We start from the raw sequence: 18,251 nt of genomic DNA on the forward strand, positions 1-18,251 counted from the left end.
AGGCCTCCTCACCCTCTCCAATTTCCCCAGAAATAAAAGGGACTCCAACTCCATCTCTGGGCCCCAAGTTGGGTTCCCACACTTCCACTTCTTGGGCTGCCTCTACTTCCTACACTCCAAAAAACCCTGCACTAGCAGACAAACTCACCCGGAATCCAAAGGCTTTTTTTTTTTAGGGTGCAGCTTCCCAGAACCAAGAGCACAACTCTGAGGTGTGATAAACCCTGGCCCGGACTTTAGGAAGGGACTCTTGCACAGCGAGCTTCTCCTGCACCAGGAGAGCACCAAAACCCGGCAAGGATCACAGTGGATCATTCACGTAGGTAGAATTCCTTTGAACATTATTTCGCAGAGCAACTACCATTATGTCCAGAGTCCAGTTTGATATTCAAAGAGAAAACAACATAAGAGTATCCTGTACCCCAGCCTATCGCTAATTTTCCCACAAAAATATTAACTATGTTTGCAAAATCTTTGGGCCAAGGATAGCATGAGATAGTTGTAAAATTCTAAGCCAATAACAATAGGTGGTATCTCCCACAGTACAGAGTCAGTTTGTAAATATTATGAGGCTTAAAACTGTAAAAATTTCAATAGCTTTTTTAAAATCAACTTTCTTCAAAACGGGCACATAATAAACAGTTTTAGGTCAAAATTTCAAATATATTTTGTAGGTATAAAAACTGTAAACTCTTCTTGATCCCATAGAAAGAACAACAATATTAACCAACCAGAACTTCCACAGCTCACAGGGACTAAACCACCAATCAAAGATTACACATGGAGGCACCCATGGTTCTAGCTGCATATGTAGCAAGGGATAGCCTTAGCTGGCATCAATGAGAGGGTAGCCGCTTGTTCAGTTGGAGGCTTAATGACCCACAATAGGGGAATGCTAGGGCCCATGGCAGGATTGTGTGGTCTGTGGGGTGCACTCTCACAGAGGCAGGGGAAGGGGACAATGGGTAGGGAGTCTGTGGAGGAGAAAGTGGGAAGGTAGATAACATTTGAAATGTAAATACATAAAATAAACAATTTTTAAAAACATAAACCCATAAGTGGGATACAGCTCAGGTGCCTGGCATGGCTGAAGAAGGGAATTTGATCCCCTACATTTTAAAATGCTAATGTGATTGTTAATCCCAGCAATCAGGAGGTAGAGCCAGGAGGACTCAAAGTCTAAGATCATTCTCAGCTATGTAGTGAGATGAAGAACAGCATGAGCTACTTGAGAGCATGTAACAAAAGCAGAAAAACAAAACATCTTAGGATCTGTCTGCCTTGCTCCCCTCCCAGGGTTGGGGTTGTGGAGGTGCACATATCTATTATGCATGGAATGTTATGTGGGTGCTGGAGACTCAGACTCCGTTCCTCATGCTTGTAGACTCTCACCCCCTGTACTGACTGGTTTTGTGTCAACTTCACACAAGCTGGAGTTATCACAGAGAACGGAACCTCCCTTAAGGAAATGCCTCCATGAGATCCAGCTGTAAGGCATTTTCTCAAATCCAGGGGGGAGGGCCCAGCCCATAGGGGGTGGTGCCTTCCTTGGTAGGCCTGGGTTCTATAAGAAAGAAAGCTGAGCAAGCCATGGGAAGCAAGCCTGTAAGTGACATCCCTCCATGGCCTCTGCATCAGCTCCTGCTTCCTGACCTGCTTGAGTTTCAGTCCTGACTTCCTCTGGTGATGAACAGCAATGTGGAAGTGTAAGCTGAATAAACTCTTTCCTCCCCAACTTACTTCTTGTTCATCATGTTTGTGCAGGAATAGAAACCCTGACTAAGACACCCAATGAGCCACCTCTAGCCGCTACAAGATTTTCATTTGAAGTTTGTGTTTTATTTCCAACATTCATTTGCATATTCCTTCTTCCATGTGTCCAGGATATGTTGAGCACATGCAATCTGCTAATATACCAAAAATTATAGTAAGAAAGGTATAGAAGCCTATATATCATTGCCTCTTAAATCACAAACAGAATCAAAATATTTATTAGGCCCTACAAAAGACAAATAAACAATTTCCAGGGTTCAGAAGGTTTAAACGCATAGAGTGAAATAATAGCATGCTTGTTTCTTTCTTTAGCCAACCAACATTTATTGGAGGCCTAACGGGCCTGTTTTAGATTTAGAGAAAATCAGTAAAGAAAGGAAAACCACTGTGTATGTGAAGGGCACAGTCTGGTGGGCAGGTGTTACAGAAAGGGATGTCATTTTAGTTAGCAATTGATTCAGTGAGGAAAATGGGTACCTTCAGGTAGGAACTGCAGAAAAATTAGGGAAGATTTAACAGTCCATGCTGCAAGTTCATCTGTAATAACAAAAGACCTAGAATAGTGAAATCAACAACAAGAAAACTTTGGGAATCACCATCCCTGACCTCAAGCTATATTACAAGGCTGAAAACTACATGGTACTGGTACAGAAATAGGCACGTGGATCAATGGAATAGAATAGAAAATCCAGAAATGAGCCCTCACAAAAATGGTCACTTGATTTTTGACAAAGGAGCTGTAAACATTCAATGGAAAAAGGACAGCCTATTCAACAAATGGTGTTGGTCCAACTGGCACTTCTGGCATGCAGAAGAATGAAAATAGACCCTTTCCTATCTCCTTGTACAAAGCTCAAGTGGAAGTGGATCAAAGATCTTCACATTAAACCAGGTACACTGAAACTATTGGATGAGAAAGTAGGGAAAACCTTAGAACACATAGGCACAGGAGAAAATTTTCTGAACAAAACACCAATGACTCAAGCTCTAAGGTCAAAGATTAACAAATGGGACTTAATGAGATTGCAAAGTTTCTGTAAGGCTAAGGACATTGTCAAGAAAACAAAACCGCAGCCAACAGAATGGGAAAAGATCTTTACCAACTCCACATCAGATAGAGGCCTAATATCCAAGGTATACAAAGAACTCAAAAAGCTAGACACCAGAGAATCAAACAACCCTATTAAAAATGGGGTACAGAGCTAAACAAAACGTTCTCAGTTGAGGAATATCAAATGGTGGAAAAGCATCTAAGGAAGTGCTCAACATCCTTAGCCATCAGGGAAATGCAAATCAAAACAACCCTGAGATTCCACCTCACACCAGTCAGATTGGCTAAGATCAAAAACTCAGATGACAGCAGATGCTGGCGAGGTTGTGGAGAAAGAGGAACACTTCTCCACTGTTGGTGGGGTTGCAAACTAATACAGCCACTCTGGAAACCAGTCTGGCGATACCTCAGAAAATTGGACATAGTACTACCTGAAGACCCAGTTATTCCACTTCTGGGCATCTACCCCAGAGACGCTCCAACATACAACAAAGACACATGCACCACAATGTTCATAGCAGCCCTATTTATAATAGCCAGAAGCTGGAAAGAACCCAGATGTCCTTCAGGAGATGAATGGATACAAAAGTTGTGGTATATTTACACAATGGAGTACTACTCAGCTATCAGAAACAATGACTGTATGAAATTCTTAAGAAAATGGACTCATCTATAGAATATCATCCTGAGTGACATAACCCAGTCACAAAAGAACAGACATCATATGCAGTCATGGATAATTGGATACTAACCCCAGAAAGATCTGAACACCTCAGAAACAACTTACAGGCTATATGAAGTTCAAGAAAAACAAAGGCCAAAAAAAAAAAAAATCAAAAATCATTATGTTTAATCTTTACACACCAAGAAAACTTTGACTATTTCCAGGTTACATTTTGTTTTACATGTACTTTATGCTCATTATAACTAGTAAGATTTTAAGTCATATATCAAACCTTTAAAAAAAATCAAGTACTGACAAAAATGTATTCATATACTGTTATGCAAAAAATGCATTTAAAATCTGTACATTTATCTCTGTTTTTTAAAATAAAGTGTTCAATTAAAAAAAAAGAGTTTGTGCTGCACAAAGAGGCTCAGCAAGGAGCGGACCTGATAGAAACCACTAAGAAGCATCCTTCTCAACCTGACAGATACTGCTGACCCAAGGAAGTATATGCAAATGGGTCCAGAGTGTCATCATAGTCAGATTATATAATGAAGAGGTATGTAGCTATGCACATAAGAACGGGCATGTGCCTATATGTCTAGCTAGGTATGCAAAAACATGCATATCTATATTTGTAGTGGAGAATAAACTGCCAGAAACTTGGTTTGCCTATGTGTGCGGCACCACAGCAGTACACGTAGCAAGCCCCCATCTGCAAATAATAAATAAATCATAAACATGTCCTCCCCAACTCTATAGCAATTCTGTTAGAATGCTTGTATTTGTTACTGTTGGCTGTGTTCATGGGTTCGTTTTTGTTGTATACCTTAATTTCTGCTTTCTGCTAAAAGTGGTGGCTAGTTTCATCGAAATACGTTTTTGATTGCTTTGGTTGTGGGGTAAATTGTCGAGGAAAGGACGCTAGATAAGTGTAGATGTGTTTGCTTGAATTACATGGCACTATAATTATCCTGGATATTAAATTAAACAGCCTGAGTATAAAGGATATTCACCTATAAATACTGAAAAGAAAATAGCATTAGACGTTACAGGAAACTTTCAGTTTGTAAGTGAATAGCTGACAGGTTTAAAGCTTTAAACCAAATAAAGTTGACTTACACTTTCTTTTCAGTAAAGTGAGTCCTAGTTTTTAAAATCAAAATAATCTAAAATCTACTAGTCAACATATACAATGCATAGATTCTAAATTATCACAAAGATTTTAACTTGAAGAAACTATCTGTCTCTAATTTTCCACATGTCTATAGCATTTTTATTTCTCTAGGTAGTCACTGTAATGGAAATAGAAGCAAATTCCTAAATGTTTGACAAGGGAAAAATTAAAGGCCACAGGATGCCACAGAGTTTACCAATTGCCTATTCGATGTTCCCATTATCTGAAGAAAGGGACCAAATAATATGCAGTTTATTTTAAATGAATTTTTTAAAACTTCTCGTGGAAAATGGAGTCTATGAAATTCATAATCTTTTTGCATTTTTCTCCCTGTAACCTGACAGGGTCTCAACTCTTGCCTAGCCTGCTTGGTATGACGATCAGGCTGGCCTCAAATCCACACTTACAGAGATTCACCGGGTCCTGCCTCTGTCCCCTGAGCGCAGCAACTAAATCATCTGCGCCAATGTATGCAACAAACTCAGTGTTTGTTAGCACAGACCAGCCCCGCTGTCCGAACCCTGCAGTGCATTCACAACCACTCTTTGGTTTGGCTTGGCTCCTCAGAAAGCTAGGCAGATGGTTCGAACTGTGCACCAGAGGGCGCCTCGGGTTTTCCTGAGACTCTAAGACTTAGATGCTCAAGAACGCCCCAAGCCTCGATCTCCATGGCAACACTTGTACACAGAACGCCTGTCTAATCCTAAAACAGAGCCAGTGTAGAGTGTAATCTCTGTTCTGCCATATTCACTAGGGCTATCTTCCGCATCCTACCATGACCCTGAAGAAAAAACTTAATTTTTTATGGACATTAGCTCTGTATTGGGTAGCTTTTTATTTAGTACCCAGCAGACTGCCCAAGGCATTCGGAAAAATTCCTCGGGTGCCAACTATCGATGATCCGAAATTTACAAGTGCATTCGTCACCGCCCACAATGAACTGCGACGCAAGGTCCAGCCCCCAGCATCCAATATGAATCACCTGGTGAGAAACAGGGGCGCTATGCGGAACAACGAGTTTAAGCAGGGGAGGGAGATGGGGCGTGATTTACCAGACCAGAATTCACTTCAACATGTTAGGAGATGCATTTTCAGAAGAAAAAGGAAGAATCGCCCTTGAATCCTTTTTTATAACGCTGAAGAGAAAGTAAATGGCTTTAACTTCACGGACCATTGTGCATGGCATATGGAAGTCATAGTATATCTGGATAAGTGTACTGTTTGGGAAAACAGTACACTTCAGTTCCATCTGTCGTTCTTGAGGATGGCCAGCTGCGGTCAAACATCATGGGTTATTTACTAATCATGCTCTAAATGTTTGTACTAAGCATCACGGATTATTGGTGAGGCCGGAAGCGCTCATGGTTTGAGTACTAGAGAGTGGATGTTTTAATTTTTAACAATTGTGCTTGTACATCTCACATCACTGAGAAGCAATGGAGGTCTATTATATTCCTGGAATGTGCTCCTATGGTGTCCTTCAGCTAGGTGTTAATGATCTGTCGAAAATTTGACCACTTGATGGATGAAAGGCTTGGGTGACACTTTAGAGAGCAATGATCTGAAGTTGAAGGCCTGAATGTGACATTGTTTTGAGATGGGAGGCAGTCACTAAGGTTGTCACTAAGGATGTCACACTGGCTGACATCCCTGAGACAGAAAGATTGCAAGAGGTTGAGTTGAGGCCTTTGATGCTGAAGTAACACAGCTGTTTTATTTTCCTACATGTCTGGAGGTACATTGTTAGTCTTTAGGGAGGCAGGTTGCTTTGGTGAGGATCAGGGAGGTTGAGGAGGCAGGGTTGGGGAGGCAGGGTTAGGCAGGGCCCCTGGGCTTTGCCCTGACCACTTCCTGTTCCAATTTCGTTTTGCTCCTTGCTCACTGTGAGGAAGCCCTTGATGTTTGCCTCATGATAGGACCAGAAACAAGGTGCCAAGTAAGTGTCCTGAACTCTCCGAAATGGTGTTACAAAGTAACTTCTTCTTTCAGCTGTTTCTTTCCGGTAATTGGTTGCAATAAGACTGTAACTAAGACAACGAATAACAAAAAAAAATGCTTTTACTAAAGGGCTAGAATTAACTAAAATTTGTAAGCAAATACATACTACTCAATTGAATTTTTTCTATTTTTTTCTTTTCAGATTTGGGACAAGTCACTGGCACAACTAGCCAAATCATGGACTAGAGAGTGCAAATTTGTCCATAATCCCTGTACTTCATCACGATATGGATGTCTTAAGGATTATGACTATATTGGGGAAAATATATATTTGGGTAGAGTAGATGCCCAACCAAAAGATGTTGTTCGTACTTGGTATAATGAAACTAAAGATTATACTTATGATAATAATAGCTGTACTAACGTATGTGGACATTATACACAGGTAGGTACTTGGCAGGCTATTCATTAGTTCTTTTGTTCACTTTAGTTACAAAACAGTCTTTTTAGTATTTTATTTTGCATTCATAAAAAAAGACCTCTACTTTATTGGGGATTCCATGTACTGAGTATAGTTTTTTCAATCTTTCACAATGTGACTCTGCTGACATTTTCTTTACATTACATTCAAGAAATCTGCTGTGATCTCTTGTTCATCCTCTGGCTTTTGCCCACCTATGGTTGCTTTTACTTCTTTCCCATCTTGATCGACTTTGCATAAGGTACATATGGTGCCTTGGCCTCCAAACACCCCTTGTACTATAGTGTCTTGAACTTGCCATGCTAAATCTATTGATTAAAATACATTTGAAAACCATGGGTTTCTGTTTCTCACAATAGTTTTCTCTTCCTAGTTGTCTGCTACCAGTATTGGAAGTACGCTTGAGTCATGCCAGTTTCATGTCTCTATTTTGTTTACAGTATTTTTTCTCTGTGATCAATTTAATAACTTTATTACTCTGTCTTTAACCCGTAATAGTTTCTTCTACATGCTAATGTCCCACTATTTTGACTTAGTTTACTTTTTTCTTTTCCAAATTAAAATATGATTGCATCATATTCCTCCATCCTTTTCTTCCCTCCAATACTTCTATGTACCCCTGCTTGCTGGCTTCAAATTTACAACCTTCATTTCTTTCATTGTTGTTACATGTGTGTAGACACACAAGTGTTTCTAAATACTTAAAAACAACCTGTCGGGACTGGAGAGACGGCTCAGCAGTTAAGAGCACTGACTGCTCTTCCAGAGGTCCTGAGTTCAATTCCCAGCAACCACGTGGTGGCTTACAACCATCTGTAATGGGATCTGATGCCCTCTTCTGGTGTGTCTGAAGACAGCTACTCACATACATAAATAAATAAATCTTTAAAAAAAAAAAAAAAAAACAACCTGTCAAGTTGTCTAATTTTTTATTGAATATATTATTTACATTTTAGATGTTATCCCCTTTCCCTGTTTCCCACTCCCTACCCATATCCCATGCCCCCTCCTCCTGCTTCTATGAGGGTGTTCACCCCCCTTAACCAACCCCCTCCCATCTCCTGCCCTGACATTCCCCTACACTGGGGCATCAAGCCTTGGCAGAACCAAGGGCTTCTCCTCCCACTGATGCCCAACAAGGCCATCCTCTGCTACGTATGCAGCTGGAGCCATGGGTCCCTCCATGTGTACTCTTTGGATAGTGGTTTAGTCCTTGGGAGCTCTGGTTGGTTGGTATTGTTGTTCTTATGGGGTTGCAGACCCCTTCAATTCTTGCTACAAATTAAGAAAAGATTATTTTTGTCAATCTCTCTTATTTACTGAATTCTGAATTCTATTCCTCTAGGGGGTACCTTGTACGATATCCATCTATCTCTTTTTTTATTTTTATTCCTGTATTTACGTTCCCATTCCTGCCACACCTCTTGGTCCTTAGAGCCTCTTGCCTCCCGTCTCTGGTACTTTCTAAAGGCCTGACTTCTGCCCCCTCCCCCTGCTGCTTATCTCCATTCATTCTCTTGGTCCCTTGGGCTTCTTTCCTGTCCCCACATCCCATACCTGATCCTGTTTCTCTTTTCCGCTGTGGCAGTAATTATTAAAAAAAAATATAAAGGGTTTATCTCTTTACCAGCCCTGAGGTCTCACTCCTCAGGCCTGGTTTTAGTTTGCAGCTCCGCGCACCTCTGGAGCCAGGTGCTCTCCGCATGTTGAGCCAACACAGCCCAACTTGCCCACACAACTCCCTTCCCTGGGGGGTTTTCTACCACCTGTTCTCTGCCTCTGTCCCAGGGTATTTCTGTACCCCAAAATCCCACACAAACACAACTCTACAGCCTGATAGTTTTTCATACAGGTTTAGATATTCAACTCTCAATCCACAAATCCTCTACACAACAAGATTGCATCAAATAAACAAAGATACAAACTGCCCTTCTGTATGAGATATTAGACCTGTAAAATCTTTAATGTTCATAGCTTTTTAACACCAATAAATCCCACCTGGGTCCAGCTGGTTCTTGGGAAGCTCCATGTGGCCATGAACTCTGACCTCCCCCAACCTCTCAGCCCACTCTACTTCCCTCTCCCCGCCCAGTCACTAGCTTTCCTTTATTTTACAAATTAAAATGAGTCCGTTCAATTGGAGTCATGTGACTAGCCAGCCCTCCTTGGGGAAGTGGAATTAACATTAAAATACAAACAGCTTCTGGACAATCTACATTCCTCTTCCACTCCCCTCCCCCCCTCCACCCCAGGTCTCTCCATCCCTCACACCCTCTGCCTCCCCTGATTATTTCCGTCCCCATTCTAGGTGAAATTGAAACATCCTTGAAACTTGGGCCTTTCTACTGGTCACACTTCTTGTGGTTTATGGGTTGTGTTCTAGGTATTCTGTACTTTTTGGCTAATATCCACTAATCAGTGAGTACATACCATGTATGTCCTTTTTGTGTCTGAATTAACTCACTTGGGATATTTTCTAGTTCCATCCATTTGCCTGTAAAATTCATGATGTTCTAATTTTAAATAGCTGAATAGTTTTCTATTTTCTGTCCATTCTTCCATTCTGGGGCATGTGGGTTGTTTCTAGCTTCTGGCTATTACAAACAAGGGTGCTATGAACACAGTGAACTATGTGTCCTTGTAGTATGGTGGAGTATCTTTTGGATATATGCCCAGGAATGGTATAGCTAGGTTTTTCAGGTAGAACTATTTTCAATTTTATGAGGAACTTCCAAGTTGATTTCCAGAGTAGTTTACCAGTTTGTAGTCTCCCCAGCAATGGGGAAGTGTTTCTATTTCTACACCCTCCACAGCATGTGCTGTCACTTGAGATTTTTATCTTAGCCATTCTGATTGATGAGGTGAAATCTCAGAGTCATTTTGATTTGCACTTCTCTGATGACTACGGACATTGAGCATTTCTTTAAGTGCTTCTTGGCCAGTTGAGATTCTTTTCTAAATTATCGGTTTAGTTCTGTACCCCATTTTTAAAATCAGGTTATTTGGTTTTTCAGAGTCTAACTTCTTGAATGTTAGGTCTCTGTCAGATGTAGTTAGTGAAGTTTTTTTCCCAATCTCTAGGTTGCTGATTTGTCTTATTGATGATATCTTTTGTCTTACAGACGCTTTTTTAGCTTCATGGGGTTCTGTTTATCAACTGTAGATCGTAGAACCTCAGTCATGTGTGTTCTATTCAGAAAATTTTCCCATGTGCCAATGAGTTCAAGGCTCTTTCCCACTTTCTCTTCTATTAGATTTATTGTATCTGGTTTTATGATAAGGTCCTTGAACCACATAGACTTGAGCTTTGTGCAAGGGGATAAATATGGATCTATTTGAATTTTTCTACATACAGACCACCAGTGAGACTGGCACCACTTACTGAAGATGGGTTTAGATTCTATTCCATTGACTGACACGTCTGATTCTGGAGATTCTCTCAGTTCTTTTATTGTTGAGGATGATTTTAGCTATTCTGTGTTTTCTTTTTTCCATATGAAATTGAGAATTTTTTTCCATGCCTGTGAAGAGTTATATTGGAATATTGATGGGGATTGCATTGAATCTGTAGATAGCTTTTAGAAAGATGGCCATTTTCCCTATGTTAATTCTACCAATCCATGGACATGTGACATCTTTCCATCTTCTGAAGTCTTCTTCAATTTTTTTTTTTTTTTTAACCAGGGATTTGTATTTCTTGTCATACAGATCTTTCACTTGCTTGGTTAGAGCTGCACAAAGATAATTTATACTTTTTGTGGTTATTGTAAGGGGTATTATTTCCCTAGTTACTTTCTCACCCTTTTTTATCATTTGTGTAAAGTAAAGCTACTGATATTTTAGTTAATTTTATATTGCTGAAGTTATCAGCTGTAGGAGTTCTCTGGTGGAAACTTTGGGAACATATATGCTTACTATGTCATCATCTGCAAATAGTGATACTTTGACTTCTTCCTTTACAATTGACCTCTTGTTGTTGTCTAATTGCTTTGAGTACTATATTAAATAAATAGGGATAGAGTAATCAGTCTTGTCTTCTCCCAGATTTTAGTGGGACTGCTTTAGTTTCTCTCCACTTAACTTGAGGTTGGTTGTTGGTTTGCTATATATTGCTTTAATCATACATGTGTCTTGAATTCCTGATCTCTCCAACACTTTTAACATGAAAGGGTTTTATATTTTAATATGGATTGTTTAATGTGTTATTTTTTTAATTCATTTTCTCGTAGGTAGTTTGGGCCGAAACACTGAAAGTTGGTTGTGCAGTTTCAAATTGTCCTCATCTCACGGGATATTCATCTGCACTCATTACATGTAATTATGTACCAGCGTAAGTTAATCTCCTTTTTAAAAAAAAAAAATGTTTTAAGTTGAAATAACTGCTGTTAACAAATGTTTACAAAGCTGGATGTGGCAGAGCACACCTTTAATTCTAGCACTCAGGAGGCAGAGGCATTGGAGCTCTGGGAGTTCTGGGCCAGCCATGTCTAGATAATGATTTCTAGGACAGATAATGCTACATAAAAAGACACTGTCTCAAAACAAAACAATGACAACAACAACACAGGTGTTTACCAAAAAAAGGAATCGAATAATAGACCCTCAAGTATCTTTGATGACATCTCTCTCTGCAAAATTAATTTTAAGTGTGAAAATGGGATGGAGATAGAGATCTGTGTAAGTGAGAAGGAAGCCGCTCTTCCCCCAAACTGTTCCAAAGCAAGGATGGAAATGATGGAAAGTGTTTCTTACATTTGAAAAGTAGAGGCTGGGAAAATGGCTTGGTCAGTAAAACATTTGTCTTAAAAGAATTAGGGCCTGAGTTCTGTCCCCAGCACCCATGTAAAAGACCAAGCACAGTGGGCATGCCTATATTATCAGCACTCTCAGAACTGAATAGGAGGTCGGGAAGATCTGTCTCTGCTACCACCAAAATCACTGCTGCCGAGAAGTGATCTGCTGCTAGTGAGTTTAGTCAGTCAAGTTTGTCAGGAGCCACAGACCCTCTCAAAACATATGCTGGAACATCAGTGATGGAGGAAGACACCTAACCTTGGTTTATACACACACACACACACACACACACACACACACACACACACACACACGAACACAGAGGCAAAAGTAATATAAAATAAACTGCCATAAGATTACCTAGTATAAAACACAGAAAGCCTAGAAAATGCAGCTCCAATGAATATTCACAATAGATTAAGAAAACAAAATGATTTAAAAATGTTTAATTGGATATTCTCTGTGTTTACATTTCAAATGCTTTTTTAAGAGAACCATTTTTAAATGCCCTATGGGTGAGTTCACACTTAAAGGAAAATGTAAACACAATTAGGTCTAAAAATAAAGTTCTAGGGGCCGGAGAGATGGTTTAGCAGTGTAGAGCACTGACTTCTTCCCAAAGTCCTGTTCAATTCCCAGCATCATGGTGGCTCACAACCATCTTTAATGGGATCTGGCGCCCTCTTCTGGTGTACCTGGAGATAGCAACTCATAGATTAAAATAAACAAATGGTTTTTTAAAAAAAAAAGGAATAAAAATTTAAAAATCCCAACCTCTAACCCAAATATATATTAATATATAAAAGAAATATTAAAAGATGTAACAATGTGATTCTTCAACAAATAAAAAGTTTAAAGATAAATATTTGTCCATGAAAACACAGAATAAATGCACAGAACAGACAATAAGAAGGTCAGCTACGGTATGGGGAGAAGGGTATGTGTGAATCTATCACTGTTCTTCCTTTGGCCCTTCATAAAGCTGCTAAAGTGACAGTGGCAAGTGTCACCCTAAAGGCTCAGGCAGGATACAGTCTCTCCTAATAGCAAAGAGATTGTGTAACTGCTGTTAAGCAACATCACATTCGTTCTTTTAAGAAGACTAATTGGGTTTTTTTTTTTTTAATAAAAAGATTTACTTATTTATTTCATGTATATGACTACACTGTAGCTGTCTTGGGATGGTCGTGAGCCACCATGTGGTTGCTGGGAATTGAACTCAGGACCTCTGGAAAAGCAGTCAGTGCTCTTAACTGCTGAGCCATCTCTCCAACCGCAGAAGACTAATTGTTGATGAACATCACTAGGGCGCAATATAAGTCCCTAAAAAACTGGGCTTTGGAAGAGAAGGAAGGGTTAGAGAGAGAGGTGAGAGATAGAGACAGAGGGAAGAAAGGAAAAGAAGAGGATGGAAAGGAAAAGAAATGAAGAAGAGAAATGCAGAAGAACAAGAGGAGCAATGATGGGTCGGGTTTCTGATTTGAATTCAATCGTCCAACAACCTGATACCAGCAGACTGTACATCAAGGCAGTGGAATACATGGGCATGAAATAGACACCTGAGGAGAGTTCTGGCTCATAAAACAGGTTTTAATACATTTAGGCACATTAAAATAATACAGGTTATTGTCAGGTCTCAATGTAAGTGCACACAAGTCAATAGTAGAATGGCCCTTGGCACCTTCAACATGAACACACTTACTGGTGAATTGTGAATCAGAGAAGGGATCACGGGGAAACTAGTATTTTGAACCGAACTGGAGGATGGGGGAGGGGAGGATGAAAACCAAAACTAAACCAATGCTTGAACTTTGAAGTAAGAGGTGAGTAACAGCAGTGGGGACCACAACGGACATGAGAATGCTTTTCAGCCCACTGTGGGGGTTCTCTGCAGACCCTATGCCAGCAGAGCGTGATCCGGGGAGGCAAGAAGGAAACCCGAATCAACATGACACAGTAGCCAGTGCTGGTTCAAACTTTAAGACTCTGACACTGGGTCGTTTATTTTAGCAATATGTAAGCACAGTGCAATTTAGAAATAGGTTCCCTCATAATAAAATAACTCAAGCCTGCAAATACAGCAAAGCATAAGACATGATGTCTTCAAAACTCTTACAAAGCATACGTGGCATCTTCCTTAAAGGCAGGATGAATAGATTACCTGAAAGAGCAGGCTCAAAGTAAGCAGTGCTCCTGATAAGGGCCTAGAAGAGACTAGTGCTATAGATTGTCTGAGATAAACACAGGGTCTGGGGGAGCCTAGCCTGGCTATACAAATAGCAAAAGGGTCCCAAGTGTTAACTACCTCCACTCCCAGACTTCTGGGTAAACAGGTTGTACATGCCTCCCACCCCCCCTTAAAGAGACAACACTTTGTGTTTAACATTATTGGTTTTCTTTTTTTTTTTTTAATTCCAAAATATTTATTGTTTTGTTTTGTTGGGATAATATATTTTCATAAATGAAATGAAATTTTCTTTCCTGAGAAAAACTAAAAATCACATCTGGATTTTTTAAATTATTTTGTTGGATACTCTTTGTATTTACATTTCAAACGCTCTCCCCATCCCTCCCCGTTTCCATTGCCATCCTCTCTCCCCTTCAACTTGTCTCCACAAAGGTGCTCCCTCTCCCAAACATCCTCTCCATCTCGGTGCCTTGCCATTCCCCTACATTGGGAAAGCGTGTAATCACCGGAACACCAAAAATCTCTTTTTACCTTGACGCCAGACACTGCTTTCCTCTGTTACATATACGAGTAGATTGATGGACCTTTTCATATGTGCTTAATGGTTAGAGTTTTAGTCCATGGTATTTATGGAGAGTTTGGTTTGTTGATAATGTGGTTATTCCGATGAGGTTGCAAACACTTTCTGCTCCTTCAGTCCTTTCTCTAGCACCTTCTTTGGGGGTCCCCGTTTTCACTCTGATGGCTAGCTGCAAGTATTCTTAGGTGTATCTAAATGACTCTTGCAGAGGCTCTGAGGAGGCATCCATATCTGGTCCCTGCCAATAAGTACTTCTTGGCATCAGCAATAGTGCTTGAATTGATTGGGTGCATATGGGGTGGATTCCAAGATGTGGCAGTCTCTGGATGATCTTTTCTCCAATCCCTGCTTCTCTATTTGTCCCTTTATTTCCTCCCATGAGTGTTTTTTTTTTTCCCTCCATTCTAAGAAGGACTGAGGCATCCACCTTCTGGCCTTCCTTCTCTTTGAGCTTCATAAGTACTGTGGATAGTTTCTTGGGTATTCCGAGCTTTGAGCTAGTATCTGCTGATTTTAGCACTCTAGAGTCTAATGCAGAAAGAGTTCCATGCTGTCAGGGGGAATATAGCTCCGTAGGGAGTTGGAAATCAATTTAGGATTCATGTTAAGAACTTAATAGAAAAGGAAAACATTTAAAATCACTAATTTACATATAGATAAAGTTTTCATTGAACCTCCATAACTTTATCCATGAACTTGATGTTTTCTTCAGCTAATTTAATCTTTCTTAATGTTTTTATAATATTTTCTATCATCCTCTTTCGTATAAATTCACATAATTATATGCATATTTATATGTGAATTTTCAAATCATTTGGATAATGTGACTAAAGTCCTACTATAATACTTGTACTTAGGGTTAAAATGGTTTCTTCAATTGAAGGACTAAAATAAAGGATCTTTTGTTTGCTGGTTGGTTGGGTTTTATTTTTTTATTTTTTATTTTTCTAATTTTAGGTTTTAGTGTAGAACAGATTCTATGAAGAGGAGATGTGCAACAGAGGAAGAGGAGGAAACAGATGAGACTGTGTCTTAATGATAACTTTTCCAACATGCACAAGATCTGGGGTCCTTCCTTTTAATCTAAAAAAAAGAAAAAGAACCAATTGACTAAATGAAGTATATGAAGGATATGTAATTCTTGAGAAAGTATTGTAACTCTATACTTCTGTGCTTGTATGAAATCATTTAATTTGCATAGACCTCTTTTTTTTAAAAAAAAAAAGTAATCATACTAGTTAAAGCAGAGGAGGATAGGTCAGTGCCATATCTCTAAATGAAGTCTTACTAGATCTGTAATTAATCATAAAATTGCCTGTAAACAAAAAAAATTAATAGAGCTATCAATTGTGATCCTAGCAAGAAGTGACATACATTGAAGCAATGATATTGGCTATACCATAAAATTACATTAAGTTTTGTATATTTCATATTTGATTCCGTGTTTCAAATCTTATTTCTCCCAAATCACCAAGAGACTTCTGTTGTAATGACTCTGAAGTTATTCACTACCACCTCATTCCTAATCTTTTCTCTCACACACTGAAAAATCCATCAGTGGTGATTCTACATAAAGAATGAGTGGATTCCTGGAATCTTATAAAAGGTCACTTCTACTAATTTCCTGACTCACACGAAGTAAATGCTTTTGTCTCATTTGGGACATGCCTTATAATTTTATTCTTTCTCATATAGTGAATCATATTTTTCTTCCATACTCTTTTCTTACCCACAAAAACTGCTAAAGGCTCATGGATTACAAAAATTCTAACATACACTAAGTGCTAAATAAATGCTCCTTTCCTGATACCTTTACATTTCTTTAAAGACATGACTTGGCTTATTAAATACATAGGTCAGGATAGAGGTTGTTGTAGCAAAAATAATGGTAAAAATTTAGAACACTAATTGGAAAATAGACTTGCTAAAATAAAGCTAAGCTTATTTTTCATGTCATAATTTGTCATTGTCTTCAAGATACCACTGTTTCACCATTTATGTACTCTGTATATTTTACTTCTTGATGATTACTCTTAGACTTGATCAATTCCTGATGGCAATATTATTCTATTTCCAAAATAGTGCTGGGAGCTGATAGAAGTAAAAATTTCCCTTAGCCTGAGTAATGCCATTTTGCATAGATCGAGGCTTAGGTTTCTGTTCACTGTGATAGAGGCCTTTTTCCAGAAATCAGGTGATCTCTCTGTGGTCAGGTAGTTAGCCAAGTAGAACGGTCACCCAGGCAACAGATGCTGCTTGGCAGAACGTTCTGTTGCACCTGGGTAGTCCTCCTCCTTATGTAATTCTCCCTCTTCTTTAAAAGAAATGGTTTTCCGTGCATACCGAGAGGTAAAAGATGTAGGGTAATCTCATGCCATGCTTCATCTCTTGTCTCTCACATTAGTTAGTCTTTTATTTTCTACAACTTGTTTAGATGTCCATTATTTTCTATATTTACTATTTGTCCCGCGCTACCATCTCGCCGACAAGAACGCACACAGAACACCAGGATCCTTCTGCAGCAAAGCGTTTATTCCATCTTGAAGAGGAAGCCATTATTGGTTTTCTAAATGCTTAAATGTGAGCCCATGAATCTTTCTGCCTCCTATAACCTGCCTAAGAGACTTGGGGGAGGGACACATTAAGCCCAAAGTAAACAGAATTAGTTAAATAAGTAAAACAAATAAAAATAACAAAAAAAGAGAGAAAATCAGCAAAAAGCCAGAGATTTCCCAAACTGCTCTTAGTGGAAGAAAAAGAGAGACATCAACAATATTCGGAAATTACCATGATATACTGAACATATAACATATTGAAAATAATGCAATCATGTCCACAAATGTAGTAGTGGCTTGGGATAAATGGCAAAGTTCCTTAAAAGATACAAATTTTACGGTGAAAAAAAAACAAACAAAAAAAAAAAAAAAAACAAAAAAAGGAAAGCTGTGTAACACTATACCTTAGAAGGACAAACATAAAAATTCTAAACAAAAATGTATCAATTGAATCCAATATAAAACCATTATTATCTCCCCATAAAACCAGGTACACTGAAACTAATAGAAGAGACAGTGGAAAAGATATGAGCACAGGAGAAATTTCCTGACCAGAACACCAATGGCTTATGCTCTAAGATCGAGACTTACTTGACCAATGGGACCTCGTGAAATTACAAAGTTTCTGTAATACTGTCAAGAGGACAAAACAGCAGTCAACAGATTGGGAAAGAATTTTTTTTTTACCAATCCTACATCTGATAGAAGGCTAATATCCAATATATACAAAGAACTCAAGAAGTTAGACTCCAGAGAATCAGATAATCCTATTTAAAAATGGGGTACAGAGCTAAACAAAAAATTCTCAACTGAGGAATATTGAATGACTGAGAAACACCTAAAGAAATGCTCAACATCACTGGTCATCAGGGAAATGCAGCTCAAAACAACCCTGAGATTCCACCTCACGCTAGTTAGAATGGCTAAGAAAAAAAAAACTCAGGTAACAGCAGATGCTTGTAAGGATGTGGAGAAAGAGGAACACTCCTCCATTGTTGGTGGGGTTGTAAGCTGGTACAACCACTCTGGAAATTAGTCTGGCAGTTT

General features: G+C 39.1%; 1 protein-coding gene across 1 annotated transcript; it reads left to right on the forward strand.

Moving 5' to 3' along the window:
* Positions 1-5,443: 5,443 nt before the first annotated feature.
* On the forward strand, positions 5,444-11,421 carry LOC308434907 (GLIPR1-like protein 1; the record flags this gene model as incomplete). Its single annotated transcript, XM_080935369.1, has 3 exons — positions 5,444-5,653; positions 6,809-7,051; positions 11,317-11,421. The coding sequence occupies 3 exons, from the start codon at positions 5,444-5,446 to the stop codon at positions 11,419-11,421; spliced, it is 558 nt and encodes a 185-aa protein (XP_080791495.1).
* Positions 11,422-18,251: the final 6,830 nt, after the last annotated feature.

The sequence above is a fragment of the Micromys minutus genome (genome assembly GCF_963924665.1).
Source record: "Micromys minutus genome assembly, chromosome: 22".
NCBI classification, from domain to species: Eukaryota; Metazoa; Chordata; class Mammalia; order Rodentia; family Muridae; genus Micromys; species Micromys minutus.